The 26,927-nt window shown below is 43.5% G+C and overlaps 1 protein-coding gene and 1 long non-coding RNA gene across 2 annotated transcripts; both read right to left on the reverse strand.

Annotated features, from left to right (window-relative positions):
- Positions 1-1,262: 1,262 nt before the first annotated feature.
- On the reverse strand, positions 1,263-21,262 carry nat8l (N-acetyltransferase 8-like). Its single transcript, XM_040045092.1, has 3 exons — positions 19,875-21,262; positions 18,459-18,623; positions 1,263-5,232 (listed from the first exon to the last, which is right to left on the reverse strand). The coding sequence occupies exons 1-3, from the start codon at positions 20,176-20,178 to the stop codon at positions 4,865-4,867; spliced, it is 837 nt and encodes a 278-aa protein (XP_039901026.1). The 5' UTR covers positions 20,179-21,262; the 3' UTR covers positions 1,263-4,864.
- A 752-nt stretch (positions 21,263-22,014) lies between these two features.
- On the reverse strand, positions 22,015-26,286 carry LOC120741975. The gene is made up of 2 exons (XR_005697734.1): positions 26,034-26,286; positions 22,015-22,045 (listed from the first exon to the last, which is right to left on the reverse strand). It is a non-coding gene; the product is annotated as an uncharacterized LOC120741975 (long non-coding RNA).
- Between the last annotated feature and the right edge of the window lie 641 nt (positions 26,287-26,927).

Here is a 26,927-nt window from a genome sequence, read left to right on the forward strand (position 1 = left end):
CAACGTGGCACATTCCTCCCTCGCCCCTCGCCCTCCTCGTCAGGTGGAACAGTCCAGGCGACATCCATTTTCCGAGACTAAAATAAAAAAAAACTCCATCGGGATCGGTTAAAACCAGCAAGGATGATAGGCTGCAGTAAATAATACATAAGCAGCAGGAAGAGATGGCGGCTATTTACAATCGCACAAAAAGTCTAACGTCTAATGTTGAGAGGTTGAGTCATCTAACAAAAGACCCAATTTTCTGTTTTTTGTTATTTTACACTTTTTCTCGTTCAAAAAGCAACCAGACCAAAAAAAAAAAGATACATAAAATGTCGGTAGTTTACATTCATGCCTTTGAATGTTCGCCCACAAAGCGGCTGAGCACGGACACGCAGCATCAGAGTAACGCAACACACCCACAGGATCTGTACATTTGTGCAGTTTTCAGGTCTATGCTCCTTTACCAGCAGATAAACTGAATGAATATCGTGACATGATCGTGACACTGGAACCGTTTTTGTACCTAGCGTGAAGTTGAAGCGGCCACTTGAGTTAAAATAAATAAATACATAAATGCTGAAGATGTGCCTCTGTTTTATCCATCAGAGAAGAGCATCAGGTGATCTTTTTGTTATTATTTTAAAGCCCTCTGAACTAAAAGAGCCTTCTCCAGCAGGAGAGGCGTCCATGCAGCATACCTTCTCAGGAAGGAAAGCTCACGCTCACACTCAAACAAATCACAGGAAAAACAAACAGAAACCAGCGGTGAGATTGGTTTTTGGATTGTACATCAGCAAAATACGTCATAGGAACGGTGCGTAACTAAACATACACTCTGATAGACGCTGCATACCGTCTACATTCTAACATTAAGTATGCTCTACCAGTTTTACACGGAGGTCAGGCTTCACAGGGTGTAGCATTCACATTAAGTAGAAAACAGACATTACTCAGACTAGAAATAAATGCATTTTAGTCAGTGCACTTTGCCTTTTACAATTCAAAGTCACCCTTCAACTACCTCAAGTCATGCAGTCCACAGCGTTTTTAAACTCCAGTGTTTGATTCCAGTGCATAAGGCCTTGGCAAAGGCATTTTGAATACCGTCCCCTTTTTGTTCAGAATATGTATGAATGTGGATAATAGTTCCTCCCATAATACACGAAGGAGCTTTATAAAATTTCATCAGGCAGAAAACTGAGATTGGCAGCAGCAGAAATGGCTCAGAATCGACAGACTTCACATTCCTCCACAAGATCTAGACAGGATTTTTTTTATTTTATTTCGTTTTTTAACCGTCCACCTCAGGAAGGCCCACTTCCTGCTCTCAACCTCAAGCAAGTCTGATAAAGACCGGGCTGAGCCATGCAGGGAGGACCTGAATACACTGGCAGGGATAACCACTGTGTTTTCTGTCCCACTGACTGTGATATCTGATTGTACATGAGGTGAAATAAATGTTATAGTCTGATCCATAGCTTTTAGCGTTCATGCTGTAGTTTGGCTCTAACTTCCGTGTTCGGTACTCTGTGAAGTTCCCGAGAAGCTGTTGCTCCAGAAACATCACAAAAAAATAAAGTGTGGCTCCCTTTTGACTCTCCAGCAACAACCAAGTTCAAAGCAGATGCATCAAGGTGGTGTGAGGCATCCTCCACGTGTCGGCCCAGTGAAAACATCTGAAAGAACTGTTTGATGCTTTCAGTGCCTTCGTGCCTCGTTTTTTTACTCTATAGTGCTTCAGTGGGATTTCTTGAATTGGCGCTATTTTAAAGATAAAAGCGTACCAGCGGCTGAGCCTCCTTTACGAGTGCGTTGTTTCTCGTGGCTCAAATTTAAGGAAGAGTTAAGGAGAAGAAGCCTTAGTGTCATCGGACCCAGCGTCCAGGGTCTTGCCTTCATTATGGGGATAATATACAAATATCCTTATATATAATCTATAATATTGTGGAGAGTGTAATACAGAATTAGATGCAGAAGAAAACGTGTGCATGTTTCATTTTAGGCATTGAGCACAATTAAAATCTAATCATCTAACTTGTGTTTCCTTTAGGATCAACTTAGCAGGGACTTTTTTCCCCCTTTTGCATCATTAACTTTCAAATGCTCAATGAAAATCTAGCAAATCTTACCAAAGAAGAACACACTTCGAGTCACATTCCTTCAATCCCGCTCCAATTTATGAAAGGATCTACTGCTAATCGACCCCCAGATGGTGACCGATTAATCTGATTACTTTCCAATTCTGCAAGGCTTTTAGATTCGGATACAGTGGTGAAGGTTTACAAGCACTGGCTTGTGGCTGGTATTAATTTCACGCCCTTGTCATGACAATTAAGAACGTAAACCATTACTTTAAAAGAAACAAGAGAAAATAAAATACAAGTCCATTTTTCCATTGTAATTCATGTGTTAGGAGTTTCTCTCCTAAAAGTTATATTTGCATTCAAAGACACATTTCATGCAAATGGTACAACTTTTTTTCTTTTTTTTTTTCCGAAGAAAGAAACACATATTTGTTTTCTATATGTTTATATCAAAGAAGAAGCTTATTTTCTTTTTTTATATATATATGTAGTATATATATATCAATTCACTTTTTTCTACACTTTTCTAGGGCAGGCACCGTACACACACCGGGTACAGAGGCATGCCACACTTGCATTGCTTTTGCATTCTACAGTTGGTTGGCTGGCAGGCATAATGTCATCCAGGCAGTGCTGCATTTGGTGAGTGTCTGCACCAACTCTGAACACACACACACAGGCATTTTCTCCCTCACTCTCTGAGTCTTTTGCGTCACACCCATACAACCATACATCATGTGCAACTTAGCTCCAGCCAGTCCAGGCAGCGCCACACTGCCTAGATGACATCAGATCAGGGGGCGGGGGTCTACGGCTGATGCGACAAGCTTCAAATGGAGTAGTAAAAGCAGTGCAGCAAGGCTCCTGTGGCACATGCAGAGAGGGGCCAGGAATGGCTGGAAACTTGAGCAGGATAGGTCAAAGGTCAGCGGAGGGTGCGCAGGGTTCAAATGGAGGGTGCATGGTCTAGCCCAGGGTTGCAGACAGATTCATGAATGGGAGGTAGGAGGGGAAGGAAAGCAAGGCAAGAAGGGCCAGTGCTAAGTTTGTGACAATTACATCTGTATTTTTTTCCCTTTTTATATATTATGTGCTTTTTTTGTTACGTTTTGCTTTAGGTTGGACTTTTTACAAATGGTTTAATAACATAACTGAGGCTCAGAGTATGGATGGCTGAATCTACTGGTGTCGTACGCTCGGAGGATGAAGATGGAGAGAGGTGTTATGGGAGAAACTCTGACGTTCGCTACATGAGTTTTTCAGTTTTTCAGCTGTATACACAATATAAGTACATGGAGGAAAGGGAAACACTAATGCCAATAGATCAGATAAAATAATCAACTGCTGTTTGTGCTCAGTCATGTACTGTAGGTTTGTGAGTATTGCTTGTAGTCTTACTCAAGTTGCTCCCCAATAACCTGGATTAAGCAGGCGGAGTGTAGACTGCAGCTACTTTGTAATTGTTGTAGTTTTGACAGTAAAATTTGCATATTTAAATGAAGTTTGTTTCCTCTTCAAAGTTATAAAATTACTAATCATCAGTTAAACACTGAACTGTATCCAAAGTGTTAGAATTTACCTTGATTCAATCAGTAAACAATTTTAAAAGTACACAAAGAAAGTACTAATGTTTAGTTTCATAATACTTGATTCAGTGAGAAAGGTTCATCGCACACAGCTGAGACTCGGTCTGCTGTCAGACCAGAGCCTCGTCAAACGTACACACACATACACACAGTCACATATTCACGACACACACATAACAAGCTCTGACGTGCAGCTATATCTCATCTCGGGATCTGTCAGTGTGACACACTGCAGCGAGAAAGCGCCACCCTCCTGTCACCGCAACCAGTCAGAGACCCTCCCCGCAGCTCCAGTGAGAAAAGGAGGTGATTCATCGATCCGGGAAAGAACATAGAAAAGGGGGGGTTGTTATCCAATCGGACCATCAGTGAGGAGAGTAAAGAGGAAGGTGTGTGTGAGGAAGATGCGCTGTGTTTATTCATGATGCAGGATGCACACAGCACATGTTCCGGTAACCATCCTTGCCATCTCTTCTCTCTCACTGTCGGGGTCAGTAACACACTCTCGCTGTGCTTCAATATGGTGTCTTGGAGAGGTGGCTAAAAGCCGGATCACTCGGTTTGTGTGTCTGTTCACGCACCAAATCATTTTTATGAAGGAGAGTGTGTGCTAAAAACTCCCCTTAACCCTTTTTTGAGGAGTCTATGTACTCCCCCCGGTCCATGCATTGCTCTATCCACCCACCCCACATAGAAAACTGCACTCTTGAGCAACTAAACATGATTTGGCTGTGGGGAGGGAAGGTTTGAGGAGAGCAGAGAAATATAAATGAAAGGTAATGTTGATCAAAATCACATTTTCTTGATGCCAAAGGGGCTGGGGAGGGTGCTGAGATGGGGGTGCCAGTTAGATGTCTTCTGAAAAAAGCCAATTTTTCTCTCCCGCAGGTGAGAGGAAGGATTAAAGATACAAAAAATAAAAGACTATTAATAAAAGAAACAAACTCTTCTTTAAAATGTCAAAGTATAATACAAAAATCAACAAAAAAAAAGCATAATAGTAGTAAAAACGTTAGTGACTTAAGGGTGAAATAGTAGAAGTGTTAAGTCATACTCAAAGTTATCACTAATGACACAAAATAAATAAAAGCTGTCAGAGGAGAGGACGTGGTCAGGGCTCTCAGGTGAAGGAGGGTCGTTGCTCTCTCTCTCTCTGTCCCTCTCTTTCTCCATCTCCAACTCTCCAGCTCTCTCTCTCCCTGTCACCTCTCACTCCTCACGAAGCTGCAGGCGATAGCGGGTATGGCGGATCTGGAAGAAGAGCCTCTCCAGCGGCGAGCGGCTCATCCCGGGTAGCCGGTAGTCTTCGCTCTGGCCCGTTCTGCGGAAACCCAGCGACTCGTACAGCTTGTGGGCGGCCAGCTTCACGGCCGTCGTGCCGAGGACCACGCCGGCGTAGTTGTTGCGCATTGCGTACTCCAGGACGCGACGACCCAGCGCCTTTGCGATGCCTTTGCCGCGGTAGCGAGAGTCCACCGACATCCGCCGCAGCTCAACCGTGTTCTCGTCCTCGTGGCCCTGCGCCGCCACGATGCCCACCACACGACCATCGAGCACTGCCACCCAGAAACAGGAACCTAACAGGAGGAAACAGAAAACAAAATCCAGTCTTACTGCGAAAGCAAGAATTATAATAGACATGATTTAGCAGCCTGTTAGCCAAGCTTAGTGTAAACACTGCAAACAGCCAACTGGGATCTCTCCAATGTTAGTGGAGCTGAACCTGCTGAGAGCAGGTGTTTGGTTTTTCTTTATTGTCTACGTTTCTTAATTTTGAGGGTTTTACTGTCTTTGTGCTAAGCCTGTCAGCCTCTCATCCTATTAAGCTCATAGCTCCATATTTTTATTCTTTCCTCTGTTAGAATAGTTGTACATTTCAAAATAATCCATTCTAGGATAGGCTATCTGCCTCTGTTTGGACCGTCTTTCTTCTGATTGGCCACCCATATCAAACAGGAGGTTTGAATAGCAAGCGACCATATTTACTCTCTCTAGGTTGCTAAGAGCAGAAAACAGACTGTCTGAAACTGAGTATTTAGCTGCACATACACTGACCTCATTATTTAACATCACTGTATCCATGTATGAGAGGAAATAATTAACTTTGACATGAAGGTGAAGAACAGGGCCTGTGATGGTGATCTTTTTGTGTTTTTGGATCAGTGATAAAGGCGTCTCACAGTCAGCTGCTCCGGTACACTGCCATGACTTTGATCATATATCAGACCTCTTGCATGGAACACAAAACAAACAGTATAATTGTCTTAAACTATTAAACAGGACATGAAAACTATAACTGGTTGCAAAATAGTTGGATGAGGCAGTTCAGCACCAGGAACTGATCTCAAGATGAACGTCGCCTTGCATGGCTGTTGTAATGACTTAAGGGCTCTGGGTAGAAAAACCAATGAATGGAAAATAGAAAAAAGGGGATGCAGGGAGCAGCTGAATGAGCAGGTCTGACTGGAGCTTAATAACGTTAGCCACTCAGTGAGGACTGCTGATTAAAAGTGCAGGCATGACAGAGCAGTCACTTAAAGCTGACAGCATACTGGAGCAGAGACTCTGATGTCAGATAGCAATTAAAGATGAGTTTTTGGGCCAAAACACTGTCATGTTACAGATGCTTATACACTATCAGGGACTTGCTGCATCTCAGGATTAATCAGACTGATGACAGACAGACAAAAACACTCAACACACGTCCAGGCAGACAAATGAGGTTTGACCGACATAGAAAAATGTCAGCAGACAATGCTCCTCCACCACAGAACCACTAAGAGCCTGAATATCAGCCCGTTTTACCATCAATCTTTATTCCTGCTGCAGTTTGTAAACGGTTCGCTTTGATACAGAGCAATTGTTCCTTTTCCCCTCTGAAACTTTTCAGTGATAATACTTCAGGTTCAGAGGCCAGAAGGATGTGAATCATCCTGAGTGTAATTTAACATTAGTTTAAATGTTTCTGAGGTAGAAACTTGTGCTATTCATGATGTTTTAATGACACTCTTAGGAGCCTGGAAGCTTTGTGACTTTTAAACCCAACATGACAATGCATGTGCCCTTGCAGTAATCTTTCAAAGAAGAAGACTTTCTAAACCTTCTGCTGTGTTGCATAACTGTGGTCGGATAACTAACATCAGCAGCACTTATTCCATGTGCTGGCAGTGTTTCTGTGGTTTTGTACTAAAATGCCATCTGTTTGTGACAGACAAAGTAAATCTGACTGTTCTGTGACCGGCAGAGGCCGACCTGCGGACAGCAGAAATCTGCCTCCATCTGTTCACGAGCTCTGAATCCTAACTCTCTCTCTTTGTCCTTACTCTCACTTTTTATGCCGTTACACACAACATCTCCCTCTTCTCCGTTTGCTGCTCCCTCACACAGACACGCACACTAAACAGGCGGTGAAATTGACATCATGCATCAGTCCCACGTGTTCGCGAGGATTTGATGGCCCTGCAGGCTTGTGTTAAGCTGATCCAGAGGCTTCTGTTAGCGAGTCAAACAACTGTGGCAACGGGCAGCCCCCAAGTGATCCCCACTCTCCTAGTGCTGACATTATAAGCTGGAAGCCCCTCGAGTTTCCCCAAGTGTGGAGATGTTGCAGCCAAATTGGATTTAATTATCGGATATAGAAACAATGATTTGAACACTTTGCAGACTAGAAGCGATAGATCAGAGATTTTGTCTGCCTCTCTGGAAATGTGGGTCAGATGACTGTGCAGTTTGCTGATATCACAGAATATCACAGGCTATGTTGCCAAAAGTATTTGCTGAACTTGCGTGACATCTCATCCTTAATCTATAGAGTTTAATATGATGTTGGCCCATCCTTTACAGCTATAACAGTTTCAGGTCTTCTGGGAAGTCTTTCCACAAGGGTTAGGAGTGTTTATGGGAATTTTTAACCATTCTTCTATAAGCACATCTGTGAGGTCAAACAATGATTTTGGATGAGAACACGTGGCTCACAGTCTCTGTGATTCATCTCAAAGGTACAGTGTTGGGTTGAAGTCAGGACTCTGCCGGCCAGTCAAGTTCTTCCACACCACTCGCTCATCCATGTGTTTCTGGGCCTTGCTTCATGCACTGGTGTGCAGCTATCTTTTACCAGGAATGGGGCATTCCCAAACTGTTCCTACTCCCACTGAGCTCCTGAGAGTGAGCCATACTTTCAGAAATGTTTGTAGTAACAGTCTGCATAGGTGCTTGATTTCATGCACTTGAGCCATGGAGGTGATTGAAACACCTGAAATCAGTGATTTGGATGCGTGAGTGAAAACCTTTGGCCATATAGTTTAATCTCTGGTTAATGAAAGTCCTATAACCCTAAAAAAAACAGTCACAGCATTATTTTCTCACTGCCACTTGGATCTGCATAACAGAGTTTTGGTGGATGATGGTTTAAGGGGCTCGTTTGTGCAGCTCACATGCAGAGTTTAAGTGATTTAGTATTAAGTACCATTAGTGTTGGATTCATCAGCTACTTTTTAAGGAAGCTTGGAGCTGATTAGTAAACTGTTAGCTCGGTGCTATTTGTCATCTAAGCCCACTTGTTTACAGAAACTAATCTTTTTAGTAAGTCGGTCACATTTGGACGCTACATGGTGAGGATGTGCGTGGATTTCTTCCTGTTTTAGGCTATTGAAGGAAAACGTAGCTCATTAGCAGGGCACATAACAGCTCCATTCACCGCTTTCTAAAAGTTGTGTGTGTGTTATTCCTCTCAGCCATGCTCACAGCCATGATTGGTAATATCTTCCTGTCTATTAGCTTGTTTCTCACTTTGATCCAGACAATCAACAGTAATTTGAATGATTTCAGTCAGAGGATAAACCAAAATGACTCTTGAGATCTTCGTAGTTTTCCTCTAGTGAGATCAGAAAGCTCCTGGTTTGAACCCTGACTGTATGCAGTTGGTTCTTTCTGGATACTCAAGACATATATGTCACAGGCTCTGTTTCCAAAGGAAACTGAGATCCTGCAACATGCTGCAAATTTTTTGATTTTCTATCACTTGGTTGTGATGAGCACAGGGAAATCTGCAGTTTTTGGCTCCAAACTGGACACTTCTGAAGCGGTGGCGGGGAGGAGGTCACTGATGAGACTGTTAGCAATGGTGTCACCCTCTAACACAATACATGTGTCTGGCAGACAGGCCAGATCTGTCAGATATTATTGTTATCATTAATAATTTTATCATTTTATCATCTTTGCAGCATTTGTTAACAAATGGATTCCTTAAATCTGGAGTAAATAAAGTTTTTCTCATGTTATTATGGGTTAATCTGTGATTCTGAAGTGGCCGTGGATGTGCGATAGATCGAGTGTATTGCAAAAAGCGCTCTGTGTGTGGTTACATGCGGCTCGTAGTCCGAGGTCCTTCGAATGGTCATTAAGACTAGAAAAAAATGTAAATCCATCCAGTCCATGTGATCTGAAGTAAAGTGTCTCACAAACAACCGGAGAGATTGTCGTTAAAGTTTAAGTGACAACAAATGCACGCGACAAACTGCTGAACAACAGCTGGAAATTTAATCAGGGTTGATTACAGTTTGGAGGAAATTCAGTCCAGATGTGTTGATTTAATGACTCAAATCTCTGACATATGTTTGTTTGCAGCTGGTTTAATTAGAACGTGTTATTCAAAGACCAAACAGCTGAGAGGGTGCACTGTACACCCGTCCCTTTGACCTCGTCCTCATTGCAGTTTTGCTATGATATGCTGAGGGAAGCCATAGTGAAGCACTCTTTGCTGTATTAAGCTGATCAGAGGCTTTGTCTTTACCCTGTCAGTACGCGCTCATGTCCTGATAAGTTATCAACTTTGCTGAGTCCTCACCTGACACCCTCACAAGTTTAAAATGTTTTTTGAGTTTTTACGGTACTTTGGGAGTCTCGCACAGTTAAACTCACATTGGAAATGATTGAACACAGCAGCAGAATAAATTTAAAGTTTGGCATCTGGGCACTGAAATGTTGGAGGTGATGGAGGAGCTTAAAGAACAATCAGTGAACTGGGGCAGCAGAGGCACTGACCTGTCAGAGGGGAAGATGGGAAATTTCAGCCTGTTCGGTGTGGCTCATTAACTCACCGGGTGTCGTTTGGCATCTGTGACCTGAATCTGCAGGCTACGGCATAACTGAGAGGGCCTCTACTATAAATTGGTCATTTTATCCCGGCCTTGGAGGCTGTGTTTTTTAGTGCTTGTTAGCAAATCTAAGCTTGCATAGTAATTACACTAAGATGGAAACACACTCCTGTGTGTGAGCAGGGTAGTAGAGCCTCTCAGAGCTTTTAGCATGGCTTTACTTTACACCCATGGTGGCTTTTTTTAAGACAGGATGATGGCGAGCTCTCTGAGTCAAAGACTTTCCCTGTCTTAGAGTTTGGAAGGGTCATCATAAAAATATTTGAGGGCAATAGTTAACTAAAGCTGTAAATATCTGTCTTCTACACGCTTCCACTTTTCTGCTAAATATGATAAATAACAATTAATTTAGTCTTTCAAGGTATCACGAGTTAGAAAGAGGGAGCGAGTGAAGGAGGAACTCGCTTTGAGAAAAGCGTTAAGCTCTCTGATGCTCCCGCAGCTGTTTAAGAGTGGAGCGGTACTACAGTGTACCGCCTATGTTTTGGTGTGTGAGTGTGTGTAACTGGAAGGTTGTATGAATGAGGTTACTCAGTCAGAAAAAGGAGTTAGTCAAAGAGAGCAAAGAGGAACAAAAAAAGAAGAAGTCATTCAGCTGTCCTGTGTGAAAGACGCAGCAGCAGAGGAGGAGGAAGGCGAGCATCTGAGTTAACAGTAAATGCGATGAGACTGAAAGGATCCATTATTGCTGCTAGGGCATACAAACGCAAAGGAGGGGGTCTGCCATTATTACAGGGGGAGTGGGGTGGGGGTGGGGGTCACGGAGAATACAGATGATGTCAAGATAAGAAATAGATTGAGCAGAGAGTGAAGGGTGAGAAAGGGAGGAAGAGCTCTGAGTTGTGGAAATCTTTCTCTCACAAGTAAGAATCTGATTACTGTATTCTTAAAGCGGCGGATCTAATTTCTCTCAGTAGCTCAGTAGATATTAATAATCCTCCATGCATGCGCGTGGGAGTGTTAGATACTGGCTGATGCTGTGATATGAACCCTCCATTAAATTTTAAAAATTACACACATACCTACAAACTACATGAGCACATAGACAGGAATGGGCTTTATTGTGTGCAAGAAGATTGTCCTGGAGGCCTAATATGGTAAGGGCTCCGTCTAGACGCTGCCTCGCTCTGCTGGAGCTCACTCCTCTGTGAAGGGAACACCGTATTAACGCGTTTTGGGCGAAAGATCGGCGGCGGCTTGGATTTGGACGTGTTTGCTAATTGTTTAGGCTTCTAGCGACCAAAGTATTTCTTTCTATTTCCCTGCAGAAGGCGTTTCATTGCTGCAGGGAACATTAAAGTCAATTTAAGCAACAGTGATTTATGGCTTTGGATTGAAAGTGTAGTATCGCTGCACGATTAATCCGGCCCCCCCAGACATTACATTTCGTGTTTCTGTGGGGAATGAGATCTCCCTGTGGTATTCATAAGGTGCTTTATCAGACTGTGTTATACGATTATTTTTCTTCCCGACAGTTCTGGTCACATTTTGTCACTTGTAGTGCTAAAAAAACACACATATGTTGCGCTTTGTTCCACTGGGCACATTAGCATAAGTGCTCCACATATGGTTAACCCGTTATAGCCTGAATCATGAAATAAACGCCAGAAACTACATTTTTTTTGAAAATGACAAATTAAAAAATATTAATTAAACATTAATTTGCACATATGAGTTTCAATTTGTAGCATTTTGCATTATGTTTATATGGTTGGGGGGGGGGAGACCTGGGGGGTTCCAAGTTATTTTGTATATATAAAAATCCCTTAATACTGTTTTATTTTCACTTTAAAGCAAAAAGACTTAAGGCGGAGTCTCTGTAATGCGCTCACACACAGATACACTGTACTCCTCAGGTCAGAGTGCATGCTGGGAGTATGGATTAACCTGTCACGCACAACCCCACACGTCAGCAGTATCTTCCTTGGCCACGGGCGACGAATGCTGAGAAGAGATGACTGTCACACAAAGGACACGGTTTCCAGATGTGCGCGTGAGCACTCATCAATGCAAAGCAGACTGATGCGCCTACGTGTGTGTTGTCACGCTTCATGAGCACACACTCAGAGGAACTCATTACGCACGCCCGACTGTTCGTCTTGCCGCCTGCCTGTCCGCCAGCACGTCTCCGTGTTGTTTGTACGCAAGCGTGCGAGTACGCGTCCTTTTTCTTGCACACTTGCGCTTTAATGTGTACGTGGCATCCATCAGCGTACAGCTGCTGCTCCGACTGCCCTCTCTCTCGATCTCTCTCTGGTTTGATTCTCGGGGTCAAAGGTCACCCGTGTGGGCTTCACGACCGAATGCAAAATGTTAATCTAACCCAGAGGTGGGCGATTAATCTTCCTGTCCGAGGGGCCACGTGAGAATCTGGGACTGTTGAACTCAATAAGCTGAACTCGGTTCTGCTCAATATAATAATTTTTATCTCTTTTTAACGTTACTGGAGCTCAAACCTATTACTTCTACATTTATTGTTCCTTTATAAATCGCGACCCTTAAACTGCAGACTCAGTCTTAATCTTCATGCACGTAGTCTCTCGTCTATTGATAACAGGCTCCTCTGTAATGAGCGAGTCAAGACAGCGAGAAAATACACAACGCGAAAACTAATGAAGCCGCTGACACGCCATCTAGTCTCTCTGACGAGCACCTTTGTTCGCCATTGATTTAAGCAGAATGTAAGACAAAGGCCGGAGGTAGCGAGACTGCAATCTATTATTAATGATGGGATCGACTTCCTCAAAACACTGAACCGACAAGTGGCAGATGCTCACGTGTTTTCAGCGTGCAGGAAAAATTAAAAGACAAGCGTGTATTCTCCAGGTGGTATGCGTCCAGCAGAGCCTTTAGAGGAATCGTGCTTATGATGGTACTTAAAACTAAAACATGTCCTAGTACTTAATCAGATATATATTATATTTTTTAAGTAATGTGTTATTTATGTGGGCACAAACCCTCAAACTGGTAACGGAAGGTGTAAGTTTAAGGACATCTAGCTCCAACATTAAAAGTACCAGCAAGGCTTTGAGGTGGTTTCTAAGATGTGCTGAAAATATTTTGAACCTGGGACAAAATATGTGGATAAAAGCAGTCTGAGCCCCACTCAGCTGATTATGAAATCAGAGCAGCACCAGCTCTGGGGGCAAAGAGTTTTCATGTCTGCTGCTTCTTCTGGAGCGCAGACATAACAGCGTGCCACCTGCACCACTGAAGGCCAAAGAGGCGTGTGCGTATTTTCAACAAGTCAAATATGGACTTTTCTAAGCGACGTTTCCCCGGTGTTGACTCGAAACATGAAAAAGCATTCACTTGTGGCAGAGATAAAATGGCATACAAGGTTGATTTAGCTTTTTTTCTGCTGTGGAAATTGTATTAATTTTTCTTTGTTTAAGTGGAGAAAAGTCTAGTTTTTAAGTTGTGAAGCAAACCTGGACGTGTGCAGTCTGAGAACAGCAGTCACACAGTGATGTAAAGGAATCAACGTGATCCGATTCACTCTGTGCTCCTCTCTTTTTTCACTTTCATTTCCCACTCCCAGCAGAGTACTGCCAAGCCTTGTTATACTTGAGGCCTCTTCCTTTGAAAAAGGGAGTTCTTCCTCCCCACTGTTGCCAAGTCCATCCTCATAGAGGACTGTAGTGTTGTTGAGGTTTTCTCCCTAATATTAGGTCTCAGTCAAACAAACTTAGGGACTGATAAACTGTTTACTGTAGCCAGTAAAGAGTGTTTTTCATTTCCCTTCATGACCAAAGACATTACTTTGTGTCTGCCAGAATTCTAGATAACCCAGCTGTTCCACCACACCTGCTCCCCTTCAGCACAGATGAAGTATATAGACAAGGAAAAGGAGGAGTGATACAGGTGTGAGGGTGAAAAAAGATCCCAGAAAGATTAAGGAATAGTAGAGGGAAGCATCCAAAGAAGCTCATTAATCTAAGATATCCCAGCTGATGTGCATGAAATATCCCATAGAGGTTCCTTTGTGTGTCGCAGTTTCATTTTGGGCCACAACTGGACATGACAACACTACATGGGCTGGACAGACACAGTTTTCTGATACGCTTCGGTTTAAAATAAAATACATGTCGCTCATACTCTTCTCAAGTGCGATACCAGTCAACAAAAACACTCCTGTTGTGGATGCAGACTGTGCAGACTACAGTAACAACCAGCTGAGCCCAAATTTATTGGGAATTTTAAAGTGATAAGGAAGCTAAACTGAAATTTGTGAAGAGCTGCGTTTGGCCCAGAGGCCATGATTGTGACACATCTGGTCTATCTGCTGGCCAGCAAGCCCTAGATTTATCTTCCCTCCCCACACACATAAAGTAAATGCTATACTTTACAACACCCCTCCCTCAGATGCCCCGTTGTCTCACCTCTTTCCTTCACACACTCTCTCTTATACTCTGTCTCCCTCATTCTGTCGTTCAGTCCTAAAATAAGGACGAGTACCGGCAGAGGAAGCTGCGCCCTCACCTGCAACCGAATGAGCTAGAACCTCCCCCATCCCTCTTCCACACACATGCATAAATGTATAGACACACACATACAGGGCTACAATGAGATGAGCAGGTATTTTAATGTCCGCTGCCTCGATGAGACCCTGCAGTGATCATGACGCCTCATTAAACAGACGCTATTAATGAGCGGGTATCTCGCCACACCAGGGAGTTTGGTTCAGTGTCTGCTCACACCCTCATTTCATTACACTTGCTTTTTAGGCTGTAAGTGGCTTTAGGATGACCTAAAGTGACACATCAAGTAACGACTAAAGAGGGGATAAATGATCCGACTGCTGCCGGGACTTTTTTAATTACTCCAAAAAGAAGTCTTTTATAGCATGCTTTGACTGCTTTGGAGATCTTTGGGTTTGAGCAGTAGAAAGGCCTTAATAATGGCAGCTGTAAATTGCACATTAATGCACAAATAATAACTGTAACGAGCAATCAGTCACAAAGCTGGGTTGGTATCTCTTGGTATCTCTCCAACATGTAGCAAATAATAGTCTCAGCACTAAACTTCATTATATTATAGCCCAGCTGGGTTGTTTTTACAAGTTACCAAAAGTTTTAGCTGCTACTTTTTGTTAAGAAACAAAAAAGATTTTAAACTTTCCAAAATGAAATGACTAGATGTGGTCAAAAAGAAAAGTTTGTCGAAAAATAAATAAAGTCAGCTTTTATTACTTTTATTTTATTTTCTGTTAAATAGTTTCTGTAGCTGGTTAGTCTTTTGTATCTGCGCTCATGCTAGACGTTTCTTCCTGTTAAAAGGGAGTTTTTGCTCCCCGCTGTCGCCAAGACCTTGCCCATGTGGGACTGCCAAATTGTTGTTTTTCTCTCTCTAATATTACAGTGCTGAACATTGGGGGGGGGGTCATGATCTCTGTCTAAATAAATAAATAAATGTGGGTAAATTCCCAGATGATTAAACATGCAACTATTTTGCTGGTAATACCTGAAATGAGTAAAGAAAATCAACAGCCTATTTATGCAAGATAATTCACAATTTTATTGGGGGGGGGTTATATTGGTTGGGTGTGATTATTGAGGGGGGGTCATAACCCCCCTGGAAATTACGCCCCTGACCTTGGGGCAGCTGTTTTTCCTGATTTGGTGCTATATAAATGAAACTGAATAGAGGAAACGGATTAAAATTTACATTACTTCACAGGGTTTGTTGAGTACTTTTAAATGCTGTTTTTATTTAAGCTTATAAACATTATTGTGTGTTTGAGTGCAAATCAGATCATTTTTGAAATAATCGATCAATCAATTTAATTTCAATTAAGTGGCATTTTTGTACCAGATCTGTCCAGGGTGTACCCCGCCTCTCACCCTATAACAGCTGGGTAAGATAGCCCACCACAACCCTGAATCGGATGGATGGATTGAAATAAGCCTCCAGTCTTTATTTGAGACACACGTACATATTTATCCTCTCAACCATTGTTAGCTCAATTTACTTCACAACCTGTCTGCCTGCTCACACACACACACACACACACACACACACACACACACACACACACACACACACACACACACACACACACAGCATTACAGGTCTAATGAAAGCAGTGACAGCTGGCCTTAAGAGGCTGCAGAGTGAGTGATCACAGGAAGTGAGAGTATGAATTAGTGTAGTTGTGCCATGTGGAGAGGGATATGTGTCTTCAGTCAGGAATCGCTTTTCTTTTATTACTCTGTGGTGATTTTGTGCTTATTGGAGTTTATTCCTTTTATATTCTATTTCAGTGTCACGAAGAACTCCGTGTCTTCCTGTGTTTGGCTCTATCTTTCTTCTAAAGCAGCACATCTCATACATCCCCATCATCCAAGGTGAAAAAGAAAACAAGCATTATGAAATTCAATGTTGAGTTTCAAACTATTTGACCTCCCACATTCAGCAAACCGTCTCTAAAAACACAGAGAAGCCTCGAGCACCAGACACACACTCAACATTGTATCACTTCCTATTTGAAGTCCTCGAAGACACACACACATTATTGAACACAAACGTCCTTATCTCATCTGTTGCAAACTCTTAAACGCTCCCTGTCAGACCCACCCACACAGACACAGCTAACTCGTTAGCTACTTGGCTCACGTAGAGAGCTACAGTCCACAGAGTTGGTGTTTGCATGGTTGTCAAGTAAACCTCAGAGATGAACTCGTGTTATTTATCTTGTGATTTATTCTTTTGCTGTTATCTGCTGCTAACAAGCTAAAATATGGCATGATCATGTTCTTTTTTGTTTTTAGACACTTTGATTATCTTATTGAAACTTTCCTTATAGGACCCAGTAGGTTGATTTGACAGTTTATTGTCCAAGTCCTTCTGAAATTCAGGGACGATAGCAATATAGGTGTTCAATAAGAAATATAGTATAATAACAACAACTAACCTGTTTGTTTTGTTTTTTTCATTATTCTCATTTTGTACCAGGGAAAAAAATTAATTATCTTTTTTTTTTTAACTTAAATGTCTGGGGGTTTTCATCCCTTAATCACTGTTTTTAAATATTAAAGCACCAGCAAATGAAATGCAACAGATAAATATCATCCAAGTGCCATCAGAAAATGTCATTATGTGCTTATAGGGTCATAGCTGTCAACAAACCAACACCATGTTTGGCCAACGTGTTGCATTAAAGAGGGCTAATTACTGTTATACATACAGTGGGCTGTGTGCATGCTCATGTTTACTCTTAAACTCTCTTAAAGTAGCTTTGCATTATTCACAGTTTAATATAATCCTTATTTATCTTATACTTAACCTTGGTGCAGTCCCTCAGTGCACCCTCCCCCTTTAAGCCAACTTTTTTTTCATTGGCTGCCCCTCACAAACAGGTTTGAACAGCAAGTCGGTGGGACTTTTGTGCTCACAGCCAGAACTGTGACCCTGAGATGACCATATTAGGAATATCCCCTCTCTAAGATGTCATAAGAAACCAAAGACTGCAAATAATAAAAACTATGCAGGCTTCCTTAAATTAATACACATCCAGTTTTCATTAAGCAGTAAAGTGTGTGTTTGCATTAGAGCCCGTTCCTCTTAGAAAGAAGCTGACTTATATGATCTGTTTTCAGGGCCTTTAAGTTCAACAAGTTCCCCGTTATTGGCCAAATGTTTCCTCCTCTATATAACCACGCACCCCTACGTGCCATGCCATTCTGTACACACTTTAAACAAAGCACCACAGTGACGTCAGCGGTGCCTCTCCATCAGGACCGCGTGCTGGTACCCAGGTGTTCATCCCCGTGGGCCCATTCAGAGTGCACGGATATAATCATTAGCATTGTCCAAGAGCAGTGGTGCCTGACCCCATCTAAACCATCACAGCCCTGCAGCAATAATGGGAATGCTAAATTGCATTTGTGTATGCACTGGATTACTAAGCCAAAGGGCACAATGTCAGAGAGAAGCAGACAATGGTGGGGGGGGCAATTGATGAACACCTGCTTTTTATATTTGCCACGTGGTCTGGGTTAACAGGGAATAAATGTGTCCAAGAAGTTAACAAGGCAGGGGAATGTGTGGAAAAAAGTGTGTCACAGGTGTACGTGGCTGTCCGTCGCTGCTGCCCGGAGTTAAACTCCCGAGGAGAATGAATAGTCAGAGATGACACCAGAGGTGGATTGATTTTTCCAATTAGAAGCTTTAGTGGAGGAAATGAGCCTTGCCGACACCGAGTGTACTGCAGAAAGTGTATCAGCAGTCTCCTCTGCACGATCAATAGCCCTGTGATGCCACCCCCACCCGCCCCACCCTTTACCCCCCGCCCCCTACCTCAGTGTCCAAGCAGAGCCCAGAGAGGAAGCAGAGTGGGGGAAGGAGTGGAGACAGAGATATGGGAGGAGGGGTGGGAAAGCAGGGAGACGACCTGCATATTTGATGATTTGCCTCTGCATCGCCTGAAGACTCTTAGACACAGCTGTGTTTAAAAACAGCGTTTTTGGTTTTTTGTCTTGTTAAAAGTTACAGGCCCAAACTTTTCAGTGCGCCAATGCATTTTTTTCACCCACTAACTGCGTGCTGGTGATGGTGGAGCACTGGGAACTGACAAAACCACACACATTTTGTGTGTGTGTGTGTGTGTGCGTGTGTGTGAAAACAGTGATGTGTTCCCTGCCTCTTACCTGTGGGTTTCATGTAATATGCATCTATGTCAGCCATGTCCGTGTGCAGAGCACAGTCCAGATAGTTCTGGATAACTTTCCTGCTGTAGTAGTAGCGCGCACCCATGAGAATGAGGGGTGCACAACAGGTCAGCGTGAGGGATTTGGTCATGTAAAAGCACATTACTATGGAGAAATGGAAGAAAAATAAACAAAACCTGTCAGAAGAGAAAATCACATGTTTGATTTTTGCCGGACCCGTACACACACACATACACAACAAGACATCTGTAAGCATTAATATCAGGAACAGCTGAATCAAATATTTGGATAACTTTTCACACAAACCCGCGTTCATCAGACATTTTCTGGGAGACAAAAGTTAACAGAACGACAGAGTTTGTTCTGCCTGAGGAGAGCGTGTTAGTGCTGGATTCATCCAACCAGTGCAGTCCATGTTGGGAGTTATTAGTAAGATGTAACGCTGGGGGGCGCAAAGGGAGACAGAAGCAAGCAGGATGGATGCTGCGCGTAGCATGTTGCGTGCCATGCAGTAACCTAGTTGCTACTTTGTTCGCTCATTTGCACTCCAGGTGGAGCGAAACAGAAAGCGCTAAAATGCGCGGGGTAGTAAGCTTCCGCTCAGACGAGGTTTTCAGTATTCAGGATCAAATTTGGTTGGAAGGATCGAGACAAATATCCAAACAGCAAAATTAATTGGCGGGAGGGGGGTATGTGAAGCAGATTTCATGCGATTTTTTATTCTTTAATGTGCGTAACCGTACATGTTGTGACGCAAGACGCGTTTACCTAAACCGGCAACATCAACAAAAAGCCAAACGAGATGTGGCGCATTGACTGCTGTGTAGGGGCGGAGGTGGTGGTGGTGGTGACGAGGCGGCGACTGGGGGGGAGTGCGTGCGTGCGTGTTCATGTGTGTTTGTGTGTATTTGGCGGCGCGGCGGGGGAGTGCTTTTTGGGTACGTGCGCGCACCCTTTGGGCCAATCCTCAAATTCATTCAGTCATTCATTGAAGCACCGGCATGTCATCACATCGGTTAAACACATGCACCATGCCGCCTGCCATGCCTTTTGTTGGCGTGTAGGAGCAGCGTGCCCGGTGTGGCACAGTATGAGGCGGCTGCTGCTGCTGCTGCTGCAGCAACAGCCTTTTTCTCAACTTAACTGCACATCGCCCACAGAGCCACGACAACAAAGAAGCATCAGATTTCTGCATGATTTTGAAGGCAAGTTCCTCAAAGGAATCGCTTCAGGGCGCAGACCTAATAAAAAACGCGCAACAGCGACATTTACCTGCGCACATGAATCCATGTTAGAGGTTACATTTGAAGTTTTTGAGATGCGTATGACCAGAAAAAAAAGTTGGTCTGAAACACACATAAGCTGCACGGCACACGGAAGTGTGCGGGTACTTACTTGTCAGAAGAACGTATAAAAACTGGGTCTTGGGCTGCTGCCAGAGCCCCCTAAAAGCTGTGTTGGGTATCCTCTCCATAATACCCTCGTAAAAGATGCGGCGTACCTCCTCTTGATCCCCGCGCTCAAACTCGCGGATAAAAACCACGTCTTTCCTCACATCCTTGGCCTCGGCGGGGTTCAGAGGCGTGCTGGACGGAGGAGAGCTCCACAGGATCGACTCTTTTTTGGTCCCATGTATAGCATCGTGTTCATCCGCAACAATTTTAGTCTCGCAAACCATTTTGGGAGACGAACAATGCATGCAACTGGCCGCAAGAAGAAGATGGAAAAAAAAGTGCAGTTCGGAGAGAGGGAGGGGGAAAAAAGAGTGGGTAGTAATGATAGTGGGGGAAAAATGGATGATTCGTGAGATTTTCTTAAAAAACAGCGAAACGATGGAGGGGGGGTAAGACGAAAGGGGGATGTTCTGCTGCAACCCTGAGCGTTTCCGAAGACCAAGACTTGCCGGTGTAAATCGAGCGGTATTTATAAGCGAGCAGGGCGGGTAGATTCGGGTTCACGGGGTTGGGGTGGTCCTCCGGCTGCACAGATTGGTAGAGGCAGTGCGCTGTTAGATGCTGATGGACGAGGGAGGAGGGAGGCTCGCTCATTCCCTCCGCATCTGAGCAGGCTTATGTATGTGTGCCAGAGAAGTGTGTATTTTGAGAAAGTGGGCCCGCGACGAGGAGGGGAGGGGGTGCGATGGCGAGATTGCGTAGAGAGGCTGCTTCTGAGCAGTTCTGTCTTCGTGCTGTCTTACAACGAGGAGGATCCCCGATTTTGTGATATACAGTGGCTGCGAGAGATGCAGCACAAAGGCGCAAGGTAAAGCGGGGGCGATGCGTAAAACAGGAGGAAATCCTAGCAGAGGGGAGAGTGCAGATCAGAGGGAGAGATGGAGGAAATAAAACTCCTGTGGGATTTATGAAGTTAAAGGGTGACTGTAGCCGCTTAAAGTAATAAATCCGTGGCAAAAAATGAAAGACTCTTAAGCCAATCGGCTGGCGTCACCATTGCTGTTGCGCAGATAGGAGGCTGCTGTGATAATAAAGGGATGGGGAAATGCCCTGATGTGATACGGAAGCATCAATATCCTCATAGATTCAACAATAAAGTGTGAAATCAGCTGCCGGTCAGCCTAACGCCCGGCGGCGGCTCTCAGTGGGCTGTGTGCAGCCTCCTCTGCCGGTTGACTGACAGCTCTGCTGCACTGCAGTGATTCCTCCACAGCTTCCCTCCGCTTTGTCGCCCAGCTCCTGTCATACATCACCCCCAACATGGACATCGTGTCTCGGCTTACTGCGCATTTATAACCTGCCATTAACCGATTTGCCGCCGAGTCGTCGCGCATCAAGCATCGGCGGCAGCGCCGGCTTTACGCGCGTCCGTGGCAGCTGTGATGAGGATGATGATGGTGATGCTTGGTCTGCTCCTTTGTTGTCCCCCCACAGCACTCCCTGTGTGTGACTGCGATGGTTATTGTGCAGAATCAGCAAAAAGTTTTATTTAGGCGGTTTCTGAACAATGATTAGACTAAAAAGTGTCACCACCTATTAGAGGAGGCAAAAAACCCACTGAGAACATATGATGATGTCATACACTCTAAAAGTATAACATCCATTCCTTATATTAGTATAAACATTACTGGGCATCACCAAACTATTTCCTGGTGTCCTGCCGAGCCTTTCTCGCGCTATCATCAGTAAAAGTTGAAGCTCAGCGGACGTGGAAGATTTATTTTGGCTCTCAGCTCGCAGCTCTTTGTGGAGCCACAGTCGCATACTCAAAGCAAACTAGTTTGAACTGGATCGTCAGCGGCAACCTGCTATTGATAAAGCTGCATCCACCCCCACTCCCTCCTCTTTAAGGTGTCCCTCCTCCTCCTCCTCCTCTGCTGCTCTCTGGGTGGGAGGAGGAGGAGGATGAGGAGGAGGACAGGTGAATATCCTGCAGAGCCACAAAGTCTGCTCGGTCCGGACGTTTGCTCTGCAAACATGCGAGAGATGATTTTTCTTTGCACCAGCATCTCCTCTGCAGCGGCTCTCACTGTGCGGGTGGAGGATGCTCTGGGCATGCGCAGTGCTTCTCTTTTTTTTCTCGCTTTTTTCCGGTAGTGCTGCCTTCAGGTGCTGTAGGCAAAGGTAGAAGTTATAAACACAACATATGCGACACCGTCAAAGTTAAAGAACATAATAAAGATCCGTGTTTATGATCTTTATAAATCTTCTGTTTCATTTCATCCGCTCACTTTGAAGACCCACTGCAATGCAGTTTGTCTGGTTTACTGCCTGCTTTCTATTTTTTGTTTAAATATCTTCACATTAAAAATCAAGAAACACAAAAGTGCAGCAGTAAATGCTGTGTTTTGCATGCACATTAATAACTCCACTGTGCAGTCAGACCTGTAATGAGAGCAGCAGGTGTGTCCTCTGAGGGGGCTCTAATAATGCTCTCAAGACAAAGTTTTAATTGAATGTCCAAAGAAGACTTAAAGGAAATTCATCATTTCAAATAGTCTTTCCATGAGGTCAGAAGTTAAACTGAGACATCGAGCATTGATCAATGAGGTGCAGGTTACAAAGTCTTCTTTTATGAAACATTTCCAAAATGCTACAAAAATAAAAAAAATAAAAAAATCATCCATGCATTCTTTTCTGCTTATCCCTTCAGGGTCGCGGGGGTGGGCGGAGCCTATCCCCAAAAAATTTCAGTAGTTACAAAATTAAAACAAAATTAGCACACGATAAAATGTTCAGTTTAATCTTAAACGCGCCAGTTAGAGTGACATGAACCTTGCTGGTTGCATTCGTGGTCCCCAGATGATGAACCCTGCCAGTTTTAGTGACCTCATCACATCTCCTGTGCCATCCAACCAAAATGTCAAATTTGATGACCATGCTAACAGCAGAATGGATGTTCACAGGCAATAATCCAGTAATCGAAGTAGGAATTCATATCAAAATTGAAGTTTTTAAATTGATTTTTCTGTGTGATAATTAGCACTGCTGCGCCAGAGCAGCAAGGTTCCTGGTTCTGCCTGGTATGTTCACCATGAGCTTGTGTAGGTTCTCTCTGGGTACTCCAACTTCCTGGAGACGCAAAAGCAGACATGTTTGGACAGATGGAGTTAAACTGAAAGCAAGAAGTTTATTTAGGCTGAAGGGGGATGATCCAGTGAAGGCAAAATATCACGTGACCAGGACGTGTAGGAGTGAATAGTTGTGCACCTGTCAGTGTTAGCTCTGTGATAGACTGGCAACCTGTCCTGGACGTACCCGCCTCTCGCCCTATGAAAGCTGGGATAACCTCCAGCACCCTGTGACTCTGAGTAGAATAGTCATAATAAAATAGATGGATGGTGGGAATGTGAAACCTTAAACGGTTAAACTTGTTTTTAGAATCCTTGTAAAGAAATTTATCCTAAATTTATAAACCACAATTTGTGACTTTCTGCTGACGTTCTCTGAACATTTTTAGATCTAATTTTATCCAGTTGTGTTACTGTTTATATTCCCCTGTAGTGTGTGAGTGATCTGTGGGTGGGGTGTGGGTGGTGTCTATGGGCAGTCACACTGCTGTTTGTTGAACTGTCAACATAACAGATCCAGACACACAATAAAAATAGCAGCTAACAATTGTTCTTCTCAGTAAAGTTTTCACAATTATCTTACTCGGAATTAACGATTTGCACCAAGCTTCACTCTAATACAGTTTTTCAGCCCTGCATTATTTGTCATGCACAGTTGCAGCTACTGCAGATTGTATTTTCCCTGGAGTCAGCTTCACAGATGAAGGCATCACGTATGTATCCGTCCTTGTAAGTGCATGGAGGTGTCTGAAGCGCTTATCCTTAATATTTAGTCTCCTTCCTTGTGCTTAGTGTTCATGTAAAATATATGAATACATTTGTCTCTGGAAAACTAGATTGTGCATTCACCTGAGCACTAACAGTGTATTTGAATGGTTCAAATACTGAATACTGGAGGTTTAGTTAATATCTCTGTTCTGTTCAGGCCCCTAACATCCTCCTCTGCCACACCAACCCTCATTGTCCTCCTCCACTACATCCATGAATCTCCTCTGAGGTCTTCCTCATTTCCACCTTCAACACCCTTTGTTCAGTACATCCACCACCCCTCTCTCAGCCTTCCCATTCAACCCGTGCCAACCCTCTGAGACACTCATTTCTCTCTCTCCAAACAAAAAGTTTAACATCTTCAACTAAACCAGCCTTCCTTTCACTCTTGCTGCGATTTTTCTGCCATAAATCCCCCCTGAAGCTTGACTCCCTACCTGCACTCCTCTCTTTGCGGCCCATTGCTGTGCATGGTTGACTCCAGTTGTTTAGACTTTGAATGTTTTCATAGCAGATCATGTTTTCGAGCCATCGACCTCTAGGTTACGGGTGCAGCACACTTCCACTGCAAAACTCTGCTACACCCACTTTTACCAGCACACTAAAAGTCCCGTTTTTTTCAACCAGGAGGAAAAACAAAGCCGTCCTCAGGGAGGTTAAAAATGCAGCTTTAGCCATTTTTTATTGTTAGCATCACTTACTTATTCTAATAGGGTGATCCAGAAAATTCAGATTGCCAGACTTGTAGTCTAAGCATGTAAATGTTAGTAAAGTCAACAACAAAAGTCCTCAAAAGCTGAGAAAATTCAAAAATGTATTGAATTGTGTTGCAGAAATTTTAAGTTTTCTCTACATTTCCATCATTATTTAAAGCTTCACCTTCAGGTCAACACAAATGTCACTTTTAAAAGACATTTCTGTCTTTTGCGGCTGCTGCGCTGTGCAACACAAAACAGCAACATGCTGACTGTGACCTTCAAATGCCATCGCACAATTCAGCGTTTTCATCAAAGGAACAGCACGGCTTTGCTTCAGGAACAGAGGCAACCTATGGATTAGAATTCATCTGAGGTCGAGCGCCACAGAGAGCTGAAAGCCCGAAACGTGTCGAACGATGTCTCTGCACAGCGATGTGGCTTTGAGCTCACAGCATCTGCTCTCTTCCTTAAGCTGTTTGTGCCACGAGTGAGTCTGGGTGGACTTTCAGTGGTGCAGGTAAATCTATCAGACACTGCTGCTACAAAGTGCTGCGGCTTAGATGTAAAGTGAATTCAACTTTAATGCTCGTGTTAAAGGCTTTTCTGTCAACGTTTAACGCTTCGTACGGACTCTCAGAAGTCAAACGTAGCTCGGTGTTCACTTGTAAACTTTTTCCCAATCCCATATTTTATATCACTCTTATAAATAATAATAATTAGCATTCTTCTACCTTAAAGAAAAACTAACCCATCCACTGAATCAGGATATTAAACTTTGGATTAAACTATTAGACTAAATTGCTTCTGACTGGCTGAAAGTCCCCACACAGAGCCCCACATATTGTTCCAATAATCTCGAATGTGACCTCTGAGTCTGTGCTTCCTTGCAGCTGAGGAAACCCCCTCCTCCTCCAAAGGTCGCACCATGCCGCTGCTCCTGCCGTGACCTCTGACTCCCCTTTCTTTTGGCTACTGGGTCAGACTGGCGGCACTCTTCTCACAAGTTTAAGGCTGAAGCACATTTCCCACAGAGGCCGCATCGACCATGAAACTGATAGACTTGTATGTTAAACTCTGTTTCATAAAGCCGTGCGTACACAGGCTGCTCTTTCACAGATCTTTTTAAAATTGTGTTTATGAGCCTGATTTGCTTCAAATGGATGTGAATGGATGCCTCGAGTTATTAGAGAAATTAAGACATCATGAGAGGTAAAGCACTGTGAAACTCGGCACACGCGGGGGTGAAAGAGACGCTTTTTTAATGACCTTAAAATGTGCTGCTGAATGTGAGACGTAATGAAGATGGAGTGTTTATGGTTAGGTGCGCACCCACGCATTTTTCACCTGCATGGTGTACCCAGGAAGGAAATCCTATAAATGTCAGAGACATTAACAGGATATAGGAAAGCCCTGATTCCAAGAATATTTCCTTATTAGTGAACCAAACAGTACTTTAAACTAACTAAATACATTTACTCAAGTACTCTACTTAAGTACAAATTTGAGTTCTTTTCTTCTTCTAACCCATTTTCACTCCTGCTCCACACACAGTGTTTCACTTACCATTTAAATAACGTCGAGATTTCTGCACGAAAAGGTTAAAAATGTGACCTGGAGCGCTTCAGATAAAGTTTCCCAGTACTTTACTGGTCAAACTGGTAATAATCTACAGACAAAATCATCAAAAAACCAGCCGCGGACACTTTTCTGCACTGATTATCTTACAACATGTGGCACTAAACGAGGGAACCTCACACTCGGTTTGGTTTAGTCTTGTGTTCTGTTTTGATTAATTCATGCTTTTGTTTGACGTGTATGTGAGATATTAACCACGCCCACGTGGGTGTGGAGAGTCTCCTCTTGGTCCGGCTGCCAGCTATTTGGAGTTGATTATTGGAGCGAGATAATTGGTGTGGGTTTGGAGGAAGACCAAGAAAGGAACTTTGAAGCGTCACTTGAGGAGTTTGTCCTACAGTCCTGTCAGAGAGGCTGTAGAAGCAGGGCTCAGTGCGCTTTGTTGAGCTTGAGCTGGAATGAATTTGGCTTTCTGATATATTTTTTTTTATCTGCTTCGCTTATGCAGAACCAGTAATCTGGTTGGGAGAAGTTAAATTTCAGACTTTTAGTTGAAAGTCATCTGGAGGAGCCACGTTTTCACCGATTCTTTTCTTTACAGAATGCTAGTGCAACATAAAGTCTGTGCTGAGGGGAAGATGATTTATCTGTGGAAGCTGTTAACCGTTCTCTTTGACAAATCTTACAGAGATCGCTCTGAAAAAGGAGAAAATATCCAGTGAGCAGCAGTTCTGCCTTGTTGTTGTTAGAGGAGAATAAACAGACTGTTTCAGCTGATAGGAAGTCAATAGTAACTCGATCACATTTTACAGCACACATATGCAGAAGAGCATCTCTGAATGCAAATGACCTCCACAGACACTAGATCTCAGTCACGTCAAC

The sequence above is a fragment of the Simochromis diagramma genome, unplaced genomic scaffold (assembly GCF_900408965.1).
Source record: "Simochromis diagramma unplaced genomic scaffold, fSimDia1.1 OVJJ01000590.1, whole genome shotgun sequence".
Classification (NCBI taxonomy): domain Eukaryota; kingdom Metazoa; phylum Chordata; class Actinopteri; order Cichliformes; family Cichlidae; genus Simochromis; species Simochromis diagramma.

Bases quoted from the DNA above. Each gene is read 5' to 3' on its own strand.
- nat8l (XM_040045092.1), bottom strand. From the start codon at position 20,178: ATGCATTGTTCGTCTCCCAAAATGGTTTGCGAGACTAAAATTGTTGCG. The intron at 18,624-19,874 runs GTAAGTACCCGC...ATTTCTCCATAG, and splicing joins TTTATACGTTCTTCTGACAA to TAATGTGCTTTTACATGACC. The intron at 5,233-18,458 runs GTAAGAGGCAGG...TCCTCCTGTTAG, and splicing joins ATATTACATGAAACCCACAG to GTTCCTGTTTCTGGGTGGCA.